The sequence below is a fragment of the Taudactylus pleione genome, unplaced genomic scaffold (genome assembly GCF_031769625.1).
Source record: "Taudactylus pleione unplaced genomic scaffold, aTauple2 ptg000201l, whole genome shotgun sequence".
Lineage (NCBI taxonomy): Eukaryota > Metazoa > Chordata > Amphibia > Anura > Myobatrachidae > Taudactylus > Taudactylus pleione.
Genome location: NW_028284603.1, coordinates 19,248,526 through 19,264,672, shown reverse-complemented (window position 1 = coordinate 19,264,672; position 16,147 = coordinate 19,248,526). Strand labels below are relative to the sequence as shown.

The following is a 16,147-nucleotide window of genomic DNA, read 5'->3' as shown; positions in this document are numbered from 1 at the left end:
CACTCTCACAGATAGGAGACGGGAAACCGGTGACTAGAAGCACAACCCATAGCAGCCAGGTGCGTCAGGATGGGTGCCCTGTGGTCCCTATGGACTTCGAAGAAAGAGAGTTAACAAAGGTAAGTTTTACCATAACTCTCATTTTCTTCTTAAGGGTCCATAGGGATACACAGGGATACCTTGGGGATGTCCCAAAGCAGTATTCAAGGGTGTGGACACTCCTGAACTAAGAGGACAATTCTGTGCCCAAAGGAAGCATCCTGAGAGGCAAAGGTATCAAAGGCATAGAACCTGAGAAAGGTGTGGACAGAAGACCACGTGGCCGCCTTACAAAGCTGTTCAGCTGAGGCGCCACGTCGTGCTGCCTACGAGGGACCCACAGAGCGAGTGAAATGAGCAGTGACAGACGCCAGCACAGGAAGGTCTGCCTGGGTATAGGCCTGTGAGATAGATGTGAATCCACCTGGCCAGAGTCTGTTTGTGGCAGGCTAGCCCTGCTTGTGAAAACCATAAAAGGACGAACAGGGAGTCCGATTTCCTGACAGAAGTAGTATGGGCTACGTAGATCTTCAGAGCACGGGCCAGATCCATGGAGGTCTCACCTGCCGAAAGGTCAGGAAACTGGAAGGCCGGAATTACAATTTCCTCAATAAGATGGAAACTGGATACCACCTTGGGAAAAGTTCGAAGAACAGCCCTGTCCTGATGGAAAATCAGAAATTGGGAGCAACAGGAAAGTACCCCTAAATTTGATACCCTTCTGGCCGATGCTATAGCCAGAAGAAACAGAGTCTTACCCATGAGCCACTTGAAGTCCACAGAATCCAAAGGCTCAAACAGAGGACCCTGAAGGGCCTGGAGAACCACTGACAAATCCCATTAAGCCACTGAAGGAACAAAGGAGGTTATATGCGGAGGACACCCTGAAAGAAGGTGTGAACATCTGGCAGCAATTTTTTGCTGGACAAGGCAGAGACCTGCACTTTCAATGAACTAAGACGGAGTCCTTGGTCCATTCCGACTCGAAGGAAGGCCAGGACTCGAGACCCTAAACGCCTGAGGGTCATAACTCTTAGTGGCGCACCAATAAAAAAAGGTATGCCACACTCTGAGATAAATACGCGCAGAGGCTGTTTTACGGGCCCTGAGCATAGTCTGAACCACAGAACGAGAGAAATCCTTGGAACTTAGGAGGGATGTCTCAAGAGCCACGCTGTCAAAAATAGCCGACCCAGGTCCGGGTGGAGACAGGGACCCTGAGATAACAGGTCCGGCCATTGAGGAAGCAGATACAGCATGTCTATGGAGAGGTTCAGAAGATCTGAGTACCAATGCCATCTGGGCCAAGCTGGTGCCACCAGTAGGAGCATGCCTCCGTCTTGCTTGAACCTCCGAAGAACTCGAGGAAGCAGGGAGACCGGAGGAAAGAGATACGCCAGATGGAAGGTCCACTGTACTGACAATGCGTCTACGAAGGCTGCTTCAGCATCCCTTGTTCTGGACCCGTACACCAGTAGCTTGCGATTGTGTCGGGAGGCCATGAGGTCCACCTCTGGTAGGTCCCATTTGTCCACTAGGAGTTGAAAGACTTCTGGGTGGAGAGACCATTCCCCTGCATGCACATCGTGACGGCCGAGGAAGTCCGCTTCCCAATTGAATACTCCTGGAATGAACACCGCGAAGATGGCCGGAATGTGTCCCTCTACCCATGCGAGAATGCGTGCCACTTCTGCCATAGCCGCCTAACTGCGAGTGCCAGGATTTCTGTAAGCCACTGCCGTGGCGTTGTCAGACTGTACCTATACAGGTTCGCCCTGGAGAATATCCTGAGCCTGAATGAGGGCTCTTTAGATGGATCTGAGCTCCAATACATTGATTGGCAGAGATGATTCTACTAACGTCCAACAACCCTGAAAGGAGTGTTGACAGTCACTGCACCCCATCCTTGGAGATTGGCGTCTGTTGTGAGTAGAATCCAATCCGGAATCCAGAAGGGGTACCCTTTGTTCAGGTGGGGCGTCTGTAACTATCAAGAAAGGGAAAGCCGAATCTCTGGAGAGAGAATCATTGTCTGGGATCTGATCCTCTGAGGCAACCCGTTCCATCTGGATAGAATCAGGTGTTGTAGTTGCATGTAGTGTAACTGGGCGTATTCCACCATGTCGAAGGTGGATACCATGGATCCCACTATCTATATAGCCACATGAATGAATAGACACTAGGCGGTTGCGGAGGAACGTGCGAAGGCGTGTTTGAAGTGTAGCAATCTTGTCCTCCATCAGGAAGATTCTCTGTGTTTGAGAATCCAGCACAGCTCCCAGAAGAACCATCCGCTGAGACGTATTTAGGGAGGATTTCTTCCAATTGATCAACCAACCGTACTTTTGTAGACAGGTAATTGTTATCTGCAGATGTCGTTGAGAATCTCTGGAGACCTTGCCAGGAGCAGCAGGTCATCCAGGTATGGTAGTAATCTGACTCCCTGACCCTGCAGGTGGGCAACCATAACAGCCATAACTTTGGTAAATACCCGTGGAGCAGTGGCCAGAGGGAAGAGCCTGGAACTGAAAGTGTTGCTGTAGAACAGCAAAACGCAGGTATTTCTGATGAGATGGTGCTATAGGCACATGTAGGAATGTCCAGGGAAACCATAAAATCCCCAGGCTCCATATCCAGAATCGTAGAATTTCCATCCGAAACCTTGGAACCTTGACAAACTTGTTCAGGGACTTCAGATTCAGAATAGGTCGATAAGACCCATTTGCTTTCTTCACCAGGAACAGGGTAGAATAGTAACTGTTCCCCCGATGAGTGGGTGGAACTGGCACTATTACCCCCGCTAGCAGCAAGGACTGAATGGCATTTTGTAGAAGCCTGGCCTTGTCTGGGTCCGCTGGGGACCCTGTGTAAAAGAATTGGAGTGGAGGCCTTCTTAGGAATGAGGACGTACCCGTGAGAGTCCACTTCTTGCACCCATGCGTCTGTGGTGGTCTGACGCCCGATTTGGGCAAATTGAAGAAGCCGGCCACCCACTCTGGGTTCTCCCAGGGGGAGGCCCAACTCATCAGGAAGAGGGCTTGTCGTCAGACTTGACTCCTGGGCGTCTGGTGGCCCAGAAATGTGAAAAACACTAGTGTCTGCGCCTATAAACACCTGACCATATAAACAAACCAGAAAAGTAAGGCCTGCTTGCTCCTCGGCTTCGTGGCCTTAGCGGAAGCTGAGTGTCTAGGAAACGACTGACCCTTAGATCTTCCTTGGGGCCGAAAGGACGTAGTCCTGGGTTTTGGAGTAGTTACTGAAGGCAGAAAGGCAGTTTTAGATGCTTCTAATGTGGTCACAATTTTATCCAATTCAGGGCTGAAGAGAATGTCATACGTATATGGCAACAATTCTAAGGCCTTTTTGGAGTCTGAATCCGCGTTCCAAGACCGTAACCAGAGGGCACGGCGAGCAGACACTGATGTAGCTGATGCTCTGGATGTTAGCTGACTAGCATCCAAGGTTGCTTCTCCAATATATACGGCATCCCTAATGTGAGCAATGCATGTCATCTGATTTCGGGAGGTATCCAGAGAGAGAAAGTCCTCTAAGGTGTCTACCCAGCTATCAATTGCCTTAGCCACCTCAGGCAAAAGCAATGGTAGGGCGAGCAATTGCACCTGAATGAGTATACAGATTTCAGAGCTGTATCAATCTTCTTATCTGTAGGCTCCTTCAGTGAGGAAGCTGTATGAATAGGCAACGTACAGGATTTAACCAATCTGGTAATATGGGAGTCCACTGCTGGAGGGGTTTCCCACTTAGTACAATGAGCGGTAGGAAAAGGGTAATACTTATGCAAACGCTTTTGTGGTTAAAACTTCTTACCCGGTGTTTGCCAAGATGCCGCCATTGAGTTCAGTTAACTGATCCGAGAGAGGGAACTCAGCCACAACCACCTTTTGTTGTTTAAACACTGGGTGTTTGGATTTAGGGGTTGGTTCGTCATCTTAAAATTGAAGAACAAACCTGACCGCCCGCACCAAGGCTGGTATGTCCATATTAGATTGAAGCACATCCTCTCTAGTGAGGGACTCAGCAGTAGAGCAGTCGTCATCTGCCTCTGAAGATACCTCCGGATCCGTGAGGTGCGTAGACTGTGAGGCTATCACAGGACGCTTGGCATATCTACCAGGCCAGCGCCTGTGAAAAGGAAGCAAAGGGAGGCTTCTGTGCAGGGGTTAATGGAGCTGTTTGACCTGGTGCCGAATCTAACAGTTAGCACAAAGGCCATCCTGAATCAAATCCTCCTGAATTAAGCCAGCAGCACAAGATTTGCATGTGAGTGCAACAGGTGCAGCAGATTGTTTTGTACTCTTGCCCTTGTTAGATATAACTATAGAGTACAGAAACATACAATATGGTACTGAGCAAATTAAAGTTCAAGTATGCAACAGTATACATCAATTATATGTAACACACACTATGGCACTGAGCAATAGGCAACTGAATGCATACACTGTGAACAAAATATATAGGAGTGTGTGAGCAGTATAGAGATCCTGCCAGCGTTAATAGAAAAACTGCAGGATATGACAGCCCAGGTTAATGGCACAGCTAAGTGCACCTAAGCAGTATGATTACTTCAGTGAGGTACATAAACCCTCAATACACCGGTATGCCAGGGATTCAAAAAGAGAAAATGAAAGGGACAGGCATAAGCTGACAGACTGAGTAGAAGTACATACAACAGTGCTGGCAGTAAGTCACATACAATGCATAACCTCTATACTGTAATATGTGCACCACTTTCAACTACACAGAATCTATGGGCAGGGACCCAGCTTGTGGTAGGCTGTAGCGCTACATAACCTGACTCCAGGGAGAGGTATGTAGAGGGACCGGACCCATCGTTTCCCCAAGAAGAGCTGTGGCTGTCACTATATAGAAAATGGCTGCTGGAGCTCTCAGAGGGGGCGTGGCCCACTGACAAATGCAGTTCAGGACGATCAGATCTCATTAGAATGGCGCCCTGAGCTGAGGGGCCGCTTTAAAAGGGAAGGCTGACCTCCCCATGCTGATTTTTGACCACCGAGACCAGGTTTTCTCGCACCTCTAATGGATCACACGGACGGGGCCGGTGTGCACACTCAGCGCCTCTGGTCTGTCCCCAGAGACTGCTGCTCCACGGGTCGTCGCTCGCTTACTTGTCCCCTGATGTCTGGGCTGTCATCTGGGACGTTCTGTGGGGCCAGCTAGCCAGGTCCCAGGGATCCCGACGATATCACCATGACTTGCATGCAGGCGGTAATGGTGTCACGGCACCCGGAGGGGTGATGGAGCGTCAGCACAGACATCCAAAGGACAGTCTGATGCTGCATGCTCAGTTGTAAAAAAAGAAATAAAGAATAAATCATAAAAAAAAAAACTTTGGGCTGCAGCCGTACACCACACAAAACTGATTTGCCTCAGGCTCGGGGGCGGGGTATAGGGGAGAGGACCGGTGCATCCTGGGAGCTGAAAGCTTTAACTATATGGTGTCCGGTCTACTACCACTTACACCTCCAAGGTATCCCTGTGGATCCCTATGGACCCTGAAGAACAAAAAACATTATTTTATACACACTATATTTGAGATTTGCTTTGCAAGTAATCATGTATGTTACTAAAGTTATCTCTGCTGTGTATTCTAAAATATGAAAGCGATTCTAACATTAATAACTCAACCATTGATGTTTGAGGACAGCACGGTTGGTGTAGTGGTTAGCATTACATTACTGCCTCACAGCCTTGATGCCATGAGTTCAATTCCTGATCAAGGCACTATCTGCATGGAGTCTGTATAAGCTCTCCTTGTTTGCGTGGGTTCCCTCCAGCTGCTCGTCTCCTTACACACTCCATAAACATACTGGGCCGGATTCAGATTTGGGAATAGAGTAAGGAACTAAACAATGTGTCCCCTGCCCGACCACGGCAGCGATGACAGCCAGCATACACACTTGCCGTAGCGGGCAGCTACGGAGCAGTGGCCAGCCCTCGCTAACGACATTCCCTTCGGCCCTGCATGTAGGGCCGACGGAGGATGTCGCTGACGACACGCGGGAGCACATATCTTCAGCTACATAGCAGGTACACACTAGACCAGGGGTCTTCAAACTTGGCCCTCCAGATGCTATGGAACTACAACATCCCAGCATGCACTGCACATAGTTTTAGCATGCTGTTATATCAAAAAGGTGGCAGTGCATGCTGGGATGTGTAGTTCCACAGCAGCTGGAGGGCCAAGTTTGAAGACCCCTGCACTAGACGATGTGCCAGATATATCGGTCTGATCCACCGGATCGGACGACATATCATCTATTGTGTACCCAGTATAAAGACAGACCAAGTAACTGTGTACCTGGACCAACCATGTTGCAATGCAAGGGGTGCAAATACATACATTTGTTGGCAAGTGGGGTAAATACTGGCTGTTTTTGCATATAGCCCATAAATGCTGGTTAGTTGTTTTTTTTACACTGCAATTTAGATGTCAGTTTAGACACATCCCTCCCAAAGCTAAATCTCTCTGCACATTTTACATCTGCCCCACCTGCAGCACAGCATGGTTTCACCAGGATGCACAATTACTTGTTCTTTCTTACTCTATTCCCAAATCTGAATCAGGCCCAGCATTAGGTTACTTAGTGTTCTCACAAAAAAAACTAACCTTAGTGCCTTAGTGTGTATCCATGTGGAAGGGAATATAGATTGTAAGCTCCACTGGAGCAAGGTTTGACGTGTACGATAGCGGGGGGACTGTGCATGTGCAGAACGGGCCCTGTGTGGTTGAATGCAGTGCTCCTAAGCCACAGCCCAATTGACAGGCTGCGCCCTTTTATGGACGTGGAGGGTGTGGCGCCAGGCAGTGTTTCCGGAAAACAGGGGCATGTCGCTTGCGTTGAGTGCCGAGGCTGATGCAGATTTACTGGCCTCAGCTACGGTCTTGAGAAGGCCATCTGAGTAAGCCAAGGGTATCACAAGTGATCTGATGGCTGTGTCCTTGGACGCAGCATCAGGTCACACAAGCGTGCAGGAGGCGTCTATCTACACAAGCTGCCTCCTGCTGCATTAGCATAATTTAGCAGTAATGGCTGAGACAACCGTTGCAGCTACTACTGCTAAGAGTACAACTCTGAATCACCCCCTATGACACTAGGGCACCAACACACTGCTGAAGCCACTGATATGAATTACTGATCATGTTCTAAAAACGCAATAAAAAATAAATAAAAAAGAAATAAATTTTCACACGTTAAATCCTGTTCTTGAGTACCATTGGGGAACTATAGAACATGATGGGGCATAGAGGCTCAGCACCGGAGTAAGGCCACTAAATATCCACCCTCTCTATACTGCCAGTATTATTCTTTTAACAAAGCTCCGACGACAGAACAAGGAGGAATTGAAGAAAGAGGAGAGAACGAGATTCTCCAACAGTGACTAGAAACTGAACAAGGCAAACATAGATTATAAATTATTAGAACACAATGACCCCCAATGGATTCAAGTAAAGAAATCCCTTATTCTCTTTAATCCAAGCAGGGACACTGGACAAATGCTGCACTAGACTCTGGTTGCTTTCATTCGGGTTGGGTACAAGATACCGTCGCTCGGGATCCCGGCGGTCAGAATCCCGACGCCGTCATCTAGACAGGGTTTGGATACCGACACTTGTCGGCCAGTATCCTAAGCCTCCCCAACTCCCTACCCCTAACCCTCCCTGGTGCCCAAACCTAACCTTGCCCCCTAGCGCCTAAACCTAATCTCCCTCTCCCCGCCCTACAAACCTGATCCTACCCCCTTAGTGCCTAACCCTAACCTCAGTACTTACCATTGGGATGCATTCTAATCGCTGGCATCCCGACTGTCCATATTTTGAACGGATCTCTTTCACTCTTCTGGAGTCCAAAAACCTTGAAGTGGCACTGATAGAGTGACGACCACCAGCATTGAAGGCTGGCCACTGGTCACAATTCTCTAATCCCAAATGATCAAGTTGCTATCACGGCTAAGGTGGTCAGCCTGCAGCCACCAGAGGACTGACCGACACACTTTTGTAGACAATGTGATAAACTGGCCGATCACTCATTTTATTTCTATGATGTTCAAATGCTTTAAGTAACATAGCTCTCTATTATTGTATTGTTCTATGCCCACTTCCTTGGTGATTGTGTTGTTCATACTTTGTTATACTCAATAAAAATATATTTAAAAACAAAAACTGGCCGATCACATGATGAATTGACATTCCATTTCGACATCAGCACAATATGGAACAACCTTCAATGTAAATGCCTCGAAATTAAGAACACCTGCTCTAAGACTTTCATGCAAAATTAACTAATAAAAAAAAAAAAAATGAAAAAAATGGGGCAACAGAAACAAATCCCACCAGCACACACCGCTGTGGACCTTTTTCGTGTCAAAGGAGAGGAGTTGGATTTCTTGTACTAGAAACTCCAACCAAGTTCTAAAATCTGGGCCCCCTCCTGTACATGAGCCTTTAGTAAGATCAGAGATCCTGCCTTGGTCAGCAGATGAGCCTAGTAGGAAATCACAATCACCTCCTGTAGTAGTTTGTGCTGTTGCCGACTAAGGCCCATATTCAATTGCAGGCAAAAAGTCCCGGACTTTTCGCCTACATCGCGTGTTTTTGGCGAAAACACTTTCCGTGCGTGCAGCCGCTTTTCGCCCTATTCAATTCCAAAGGACGCAAAAACGGCACCCGGCGAAACTTGAACAGGCGGAAAGTTCTCTCAAAATCAGCCTGACACCCCCCAAAAGATGCACTGACATAGGGGATCACTATGGATACCCCCAAATTGCCCTGCTGGAGGTATATGGGGTATTTAAATGGTCTCAATATGTGCTGTTTAGCGTATTTGCATAAGTGGTGAAGAATAGATTTTAGAAGGTTTTTTAGGAAAAAATAACTAGTCCCAGCAAATTTGGGGGCTGAAAATGGGGGGTAACATATTTAAATGTTGCAAAAGTGAAATGTTAAAAATCGTGAAAAATCCACCTTCCACAAGCACCTGCAAACTTAAAAACACCTGGCGCATACTTGGGGACCCCCCTGGAGTCTATTTTGCCAGTTTCTTTTTCACCCCCAAAATGAAAGTACTTTTTTGGGGGGTTCTGAAGTGTTTTTTAAACTTTTGACACAGTTTACCTTTGGGTGCAGGGTGGTTTTCCGACGTTTGCACTCCAAAACCCCAATTCTGCACTTTTTTCCACCATAGATTAAAAGTATTTGGAATTGAATACAGGGATAAGTTTCCATCTGGCGAAATGACGTCACCCGCGATACTTTTTCACCAAAACTGACTTTTCGCTTCTAATTGAATATGGCCCTAAATATGCTAGCCAGAATTTTAAATGATGGAACAGACTGGCAAAGCTGAGAAGCCATTGGTCCTTATGAGACTGGAGCATCCTTGGACACTATGAACTCGTTCTGTTCCATGCCGTTTATGGACGATTTCAAGGACTTGAACCAGTCCTCCCGAAGCTGGATGTTTAAGTATTTCAACTTCAGACTAGGGTCAAAGAATCCCTCTGAAACAAAGATGATGAAACCCATTGCCCAGGACTTGAATGACTACCACTTTGGAGATCAAGGACTGAATAGCTTCCAGTACAGCACAACATTTTGTTTCGCCTCCAGGAAAGCCGGTAGTTAGGATGGCGACTTCAGGAGAATTATAAAATATCCTCAAGCTATGATTAATCTCAACCAGGCATCTGAAGCGGAGTTGAAAAAAACAGGCTCAGGAAAGATGCTGACAGGATCCCACAAATGTGAGTTCCCAGATGGAAAGACTGCCCATCATGGCATACTCTGTTTGAGGGCTTGGTAGCTAGACACTAGTTTTCCTCTATGCTGACCTCCATGAGTAGCAGAGATTTGCGCTTTGGATGTCTAACTTTTAACTTTCCCTGAGGTACAACAGGAGCAAAATCTAGGACCACTAGGTTGAAGATAAGGGTTTGCAGCCTGTGTGAGATCTCAAACCACATTCAGGCTTGTTGCACACTTCAAATAGGTCTTCCAACAGCAAAATGCCAGAAACCTCTGACTCCTTATTGTCCTAAACATTTACTGCCTGCCAAATGGCTTGCAGTAAATCTTCTACTTCTTGCTTCTTGTTGAAATTTTCATCAATGCACCAAGAAAACCGCAGGGTCAGAATATTCAGCAACCTCACCTTGCTGTCTAGAAGAAGTGTCCGCTTATCTGTTCCTGTTTAAGGAAGATAAACACTGACAAGACCCTGCAACAATTTGGCTAGATATTGTACCAAAAGCCAACTCACTTGATTGTGGGCAAGAGGCCCAAAGGTCCCTAGTTGTGCACCCGAGGAGAGAAACTGAAGATTTAAATTCCAAAACTCATTTGGGAACGACAAAAGGGGTGGATTTTCTGAAACTGAGGCAAACTCAGCAAGCTCTACAGTACATGCTGTGCATAAAGTATATTCCCGAGTCTCAGCAATAGACAAGTTAGCAAAACATTTGGAGCAGGCAAAATACTTTTCCACTGTCCCCTCCTACAGGCTTAGCAATGACTAGAAAAGATTTGCCAAAGTGAGAGTAGAGTGCCATAATCAGGGAATCCCGCTGAGGAGTATGTGCTGGATAATAACTGCATCTCTTCCCCAGGGTCCAGCACCAAAGGGATGACTGGTGTCAAGAAGGATTACCCTCTTAGCCTCATAATGCCTAGTAGAGCTCTGACATGCCACATAGTCCTGATCTGACCCCCCTTTCCCCCTCAATCAGCAAAGGCACTGGCGCTGACCACAACAGAAGAACCAGCAGTAGAAAGGAGTCATTTACCTTCAAGCCAGTACCAATGATCCCGGATGGAACTGGAGGACAGTCACTACTGGCAATGTCAGCGTCCCCACTTTTGGCAGGTGCAATGGAAGCAGGTGGTACACCCCCTCTGCCCACTACAAGAAAAACTGAATCCCGTCTGCCACTGGCAGTCGTAGACATTCGCACACAACTCAGGTTGCACGGAATCCAGGCAGGCTATAGGGGGTATAACTGCGGGAGGGGTTTATATTTTTAGAAACAAATTTAACTTTCCCAAAATTTAGTGCTGGGCCTCTATACCCCAGTCATGTTTCAGGGTCTGCGACATGGATGAAAGAGCATAAAATTACAGCCGACTCTGTTTTGTCACATAACTTAAGGATCTCTTACTAGTCAGTAATCAGTGCCAACCCTGAGTTACAGTCTGTACATGGCATTTAATTGGGCAATTCAGAATATAGGTTGATGGTTCCCTAATGGTGAACATACCTTCCTTATAACAATACAAGAAATTGGTGATGAGATGAGCAAGTGCTGCCCCTATTACAAGGAACCTTCCAGTATTCAGTTTAACTTAGGAAGAGTTCAATCATGTTCCACAACCCCCAGAAGTCTATAACAGACATCAACAAATAACGCCCACGTTCTCTTCACTAGCACTTATTTCAACATCTCTTTAAGTCACAGAAGTTTTGCTGCATCAACACTTAATGGCAATCTCTGAATTACTTTAAAATTCTTAGAAAACTTTGCTCACCTGCACTTTTACAAGTTAATAATTCATATCAGGCAGCTGTGTTTATAATAAAATATATTAATGACTAGCGGAGACTGCTATAGTTGTGTGTGTGGTCTGTTACGAAACTAATTCATAAAGGATTAATCTAAACAAATCCTTGGAACAGGTTTGAAATCTGTTAAAAAGGAGAAAACTTCAATAAGTGAAGAACTGACTAGACTGCGAGTATACTTACAGCTATGAGTGAGATCACTCTTACTTTCGGAATGTTTTATTGTTGAACAACACTTGTAAAGAACTTTCTGCACTGTATCGGTAATAGAATTTACCTGTTCCATGGTTATGAGGCCTTGAGATGAGTCCTGCTGGGTCTGCAGGGGAAGACTTTGGCACAGCCACCCCAACAACAAAGAGACCTCCTTCATACTCCTCCAGCAGCAAACAAGGACCATCTGCGCAGTTACATTGCACCATGCGCCCTCGCTCCCTAAACAAAGGGCAAGCGGAAAGTAAATGATTGTACAGGGACACAAATCTGCATAATACTGCAATTCTCTATAACAGCAAAGCTGTTTAACAAATTGGTCACAGTGATTTCTTTGTTGTTTTGGGTTTTTCTTTTAGCAACAGACAATAACAACTCAAATGCTGAGAGAATATAACATGAGGGATAATTACTTTCACATGACATGTTATAGGGAAATACGCAATCATGAAGAGTGACCAGAGGGCTGGTTGGGACTGATATCACCTCTGTGACACTAGAACATACAGGTGTCAGGGCTATCCCCAGGAATATTAGTCATGATTCGTGAGAATCCTTGGGCTCTGATGTGGCAGCTTTTTGATGTACAACACTAGGATGTGCAAGCACCCTCTGCAGAAGATGTTACGTACAGCACAGGGGTCTGGCCTTGAGGACAAATGGAAGATATTGTTCTGCACATTCCTGCTCACATTGAGAATGTGGATGGACGAATGGTGGTCAAGTCCCAACAATCTCCATCAAAGTTGTGACTGCAGGCCCCCACTAGAGGCCCAAATATTCTGTACATCTCGCCTAAAACCTTCTAGTGCAGGGCTCGACAAATCCCGGGGAGCCAGGTCGCCATGGCTACCAGATTTTGCTGCCTGGCTACTAGATTTTGCAGTGAGGGAGGAAGCAGATCCTCATCAGCTACGGCGGAGATTTGTGCCTATAGTATTGTGGTGTTCATATCATGCACAGGGGTGCATGTGCTGAGTGTCGCCTGCGGTGACTGCTGTGCCTCTGTCCGTCCCGGCCTGCACGGATGACTCCTTTCCATCCTGGCCTGCTCTGATCCCTGCTGTCTGTACCAGTCTACGCTGATCCTCCTGTACGTCCCGACTGTCTCCTATCTCCGGCTGCATAGAGCTCTCCGATAGTAGGGTCTATGCGTGGCCAGGGATTGTGGAGTGGCTTCGGAGGGATAGTGGTGTGACCATGAGGGGAGGGGGGTTTTGTTGTACTTTCTGGCACCATTATATTATGTGAAATGTGGTCCGTTATTACTGGAGGGTGGGGGGTGGAGCAGGGGAGCTGTGCAGAGCAGTGAGGGGGGCCTCCATTTTACTGTATCCATTCAACTGTGACCATTTTGTGGACTAGTATAGTGTGTATAACAGTTGTATAACACACAGAGCTGTGCTCCTTACTCACTCCTGTAATTTTTTTTTGGGGGGACAGTGGTCTGGCTCCTACACTTTCATCCCGGCTCCTAGATTTTAGAAGCATTTGTCAAGCCCTGCTCTAGTGCACCCTGATTCCTAGAGTAATGAAGAAAATAACTTTGCACAGTAAAGCTTTGTCTATTTCTTATCTATAAAAGGACCAATAACTTCTAAACATCTACTTGGTAATTCACAGAATACAGTGCTATACTACTGCATAAAGAGAAAAGTACTGTAAAACAATGACTGCCTGAAATACTGATTGAGAGCTTTCAGAAGTCAGAATCTCAGCGCTTCCCTACAGCAGAAGGGCAGCGAGGACTTAGGCTACGGGATGACTGTCCACCATGGCCACACGAGTATGTGATGGAACTGGATGAGATCCAGGCATTCAGCACATGCTGAAGGGTAATAAAAACCTTGTGCTGATTCCACACACTGCAGAAATAAACATGGGGATTTCCCCTTAATAGCAATTACAATGCTGCCCTTGCTTTGCTCTTCTGTCTGTTCCCACAGTGAAAGGTGGCTCATTGTATGCAACGTGCTCCAACTGAACCCTTCATTATCTTTTTGAGCGCTGCCCAAAGTCTTTATCAAAAGAACTCAAAGAATTTTTTTCCCAGATCATAATCACCAGGGTTCACAGTAATTTCAGGGCCAGTCGCCATATCCCAGCATTTGGCACACATTCGATTTACCATTATAGTCAAGCTGCATTTTGTCATATACAGAGGTCTAAGTTGAAATATTCTTTCAGTCAATAAAAAAATTACTGTTTAAAACCATCAAAAGAGCAGCTGAATGCCCTCAGCCTAAACCCTACACCAGTCATGACGGGATGAAAACAGTTAACAAAACACAAAAAACATTTGCTATCTTCCCCCTCTATGGAATACTGCAAAAACCTCAATAAAACTGTTATTTAAAATAAAATAATACAAAAATGACGCTTCTCCAGTCCTATTCCAACCACACCACGCAGGATAACACATTGGCCGGCGCTGTCCAGACTCTGTTAGGCTAGAACGTTCTATGAAATGCACATAGAGATGTGTCCTCATACATATTGCTGCAGTCACGCCATGCTGCCCCTTCTTGGTGCCCCAGTTACCGCGCGACTCTGCTTGCGCCGAGTAACTTTTTCACACTAAAATGTGTCTTAGTCGCAATGCGATGCAGCTAGGATGCACCAGGAGTATGCTGATTAATCTGATGTGCAACACTTTTATATCTGTGTGCGAACGATTCGGGATCTGTATATGAAGTGCTACGAGGCCGCAGCTTTTTTCCACGCCAAGTTCTGTTTCATTTACAGGCTCAGTCGCACACAGATATACAAGTGTCGCATATCAAATTAGTCAGTGCAGTCTCCTGGTGCGTTGTAGAGGTCAATCCTATTAGCCGCGATGATCTCGCTGGTGAGGGTCATCATGGCGTTGGCCGCACTTTACGGCAGCCCGGATTCACCTGATATTGTACAATTATGCAAATCCAGGCTCAGGTCGGGTAGGGTGCGAGATGCGGTGCCGTTGCCGGCATTTAAACGCCGTTGCAACGGCACATCGCACCCTTCATACCTAATAGGATTTACCCCTAGGTAGCATCACATTGCAACTAAGAAGCATTTTGGAGCGAAAAAGACACTTGGCGCAAGCAGAGTCGCACAGGTCCTGGCAACCAAGACGCCAGGCTTTTCGCGCCACATGGCATATTGAGGTTAGGTTAGGAGGTCACATCTGTATACAAAAAAAATGCACAAAATGGAACTACTAAAGGTGAAGTAAAAGCAAAACTGTGCTGCTGAAACGTCCCACCTCCAGGAATCTGACAGTTCCTCCACAACACACTATTACTGCAAAATGTAATGCAACTTCAGCCACCTATAAGAGGCTACTAGAACGTTACCAGATGTCTCCTCCCTCATTTACATACCATGCCCACTACACTAGGAAAGGTGGATGGGTGGCAAAAAAATTGAGAACAAACTAATACACCTCTGGAACGTGAGCAAGTACATGGGCAGCACAATGGTGCAATGGTTAGCTTTGCTGCCTTTACAGCACTGAAGTCTTGGGTTTGATTCCTACCAAGGTCCAATCTGTGTCTAGTTTGTATGTTCTCCCCGTGTGGATTTCAGTCTGGAGCTTCGGTTCCCTCCCGCACTTAAAACATACTGGTAGATTAATTGGGGATGCAGTCAATATCCCGACCGCTGGGATTCTGGTGGTCAAAATGCTGGTGCCTGAATACAGACACCTTTCAGAATCCCGACACTGGCATCCCAACCGCTGGAATCCTAAAGGTAAGTAGCGGGGTTAGGGGGAGGGTTAGCATTGGGGTTAGGGTCAGGCACTAGGGGGAGGGTTAGGCATTGAGGGGGAACGGTTAGGCTTTGGGTGCGGGGAGGAAGAGGCTAGGCTTAGGCACTAGGGAGGAGGTTAGGTCAGGCACTGGGGAGGGAGGGTTAGGATACTAACCGACAGGTGTCGGTATCCTAACCCTATCGGGATTCTGACCGTCGACATCCCGTACTCATCCCGATTAATTGGTGTTCATACGAAAAATTTGCCTTAGTATGTGTGTGTCCATGTGATGGGAAATACAGATGGTAAGCTCCACTGGGGCAGAGACTGAAGTGAATGTGCTGCATATAGAATGGTTAATAATGTACACATATTCGTACCGTGCATTTATAATGACTAATGACAGGAACACTTTAAATGTCTATAGCTCAACATTTCCATCAATAATTAAAGAATGGATAGCTACATGTTCATTTATTTTATGATATACGAATACAGAGGTTGCAGAGTATCCCCTGGACGCAATAAATTACCATGGAACATAAGACAATAGGCCACAATTACA

General features: G+C 46.5%; 1 protein-coding gene across 1 annotated transcript in view; it reads right to left on the bottom strand.

Annotated features, from left to right (window-relative positions):
- The window catches only part of THADA (THADA armadillo repeat containing), a 732,316-nt gene that overhangs the window by 642,990 nt on the left and 73,179 nt on the right, over positions 1 to 16,147 (bottom strand). The window contains 1 exon segment of the mRNA XM_088477279.1: positions 11,914 to 12,071. Coding sequence (XP_088333405.1) covers positions 11,914 to 12,071 — 158 coding nt within the window.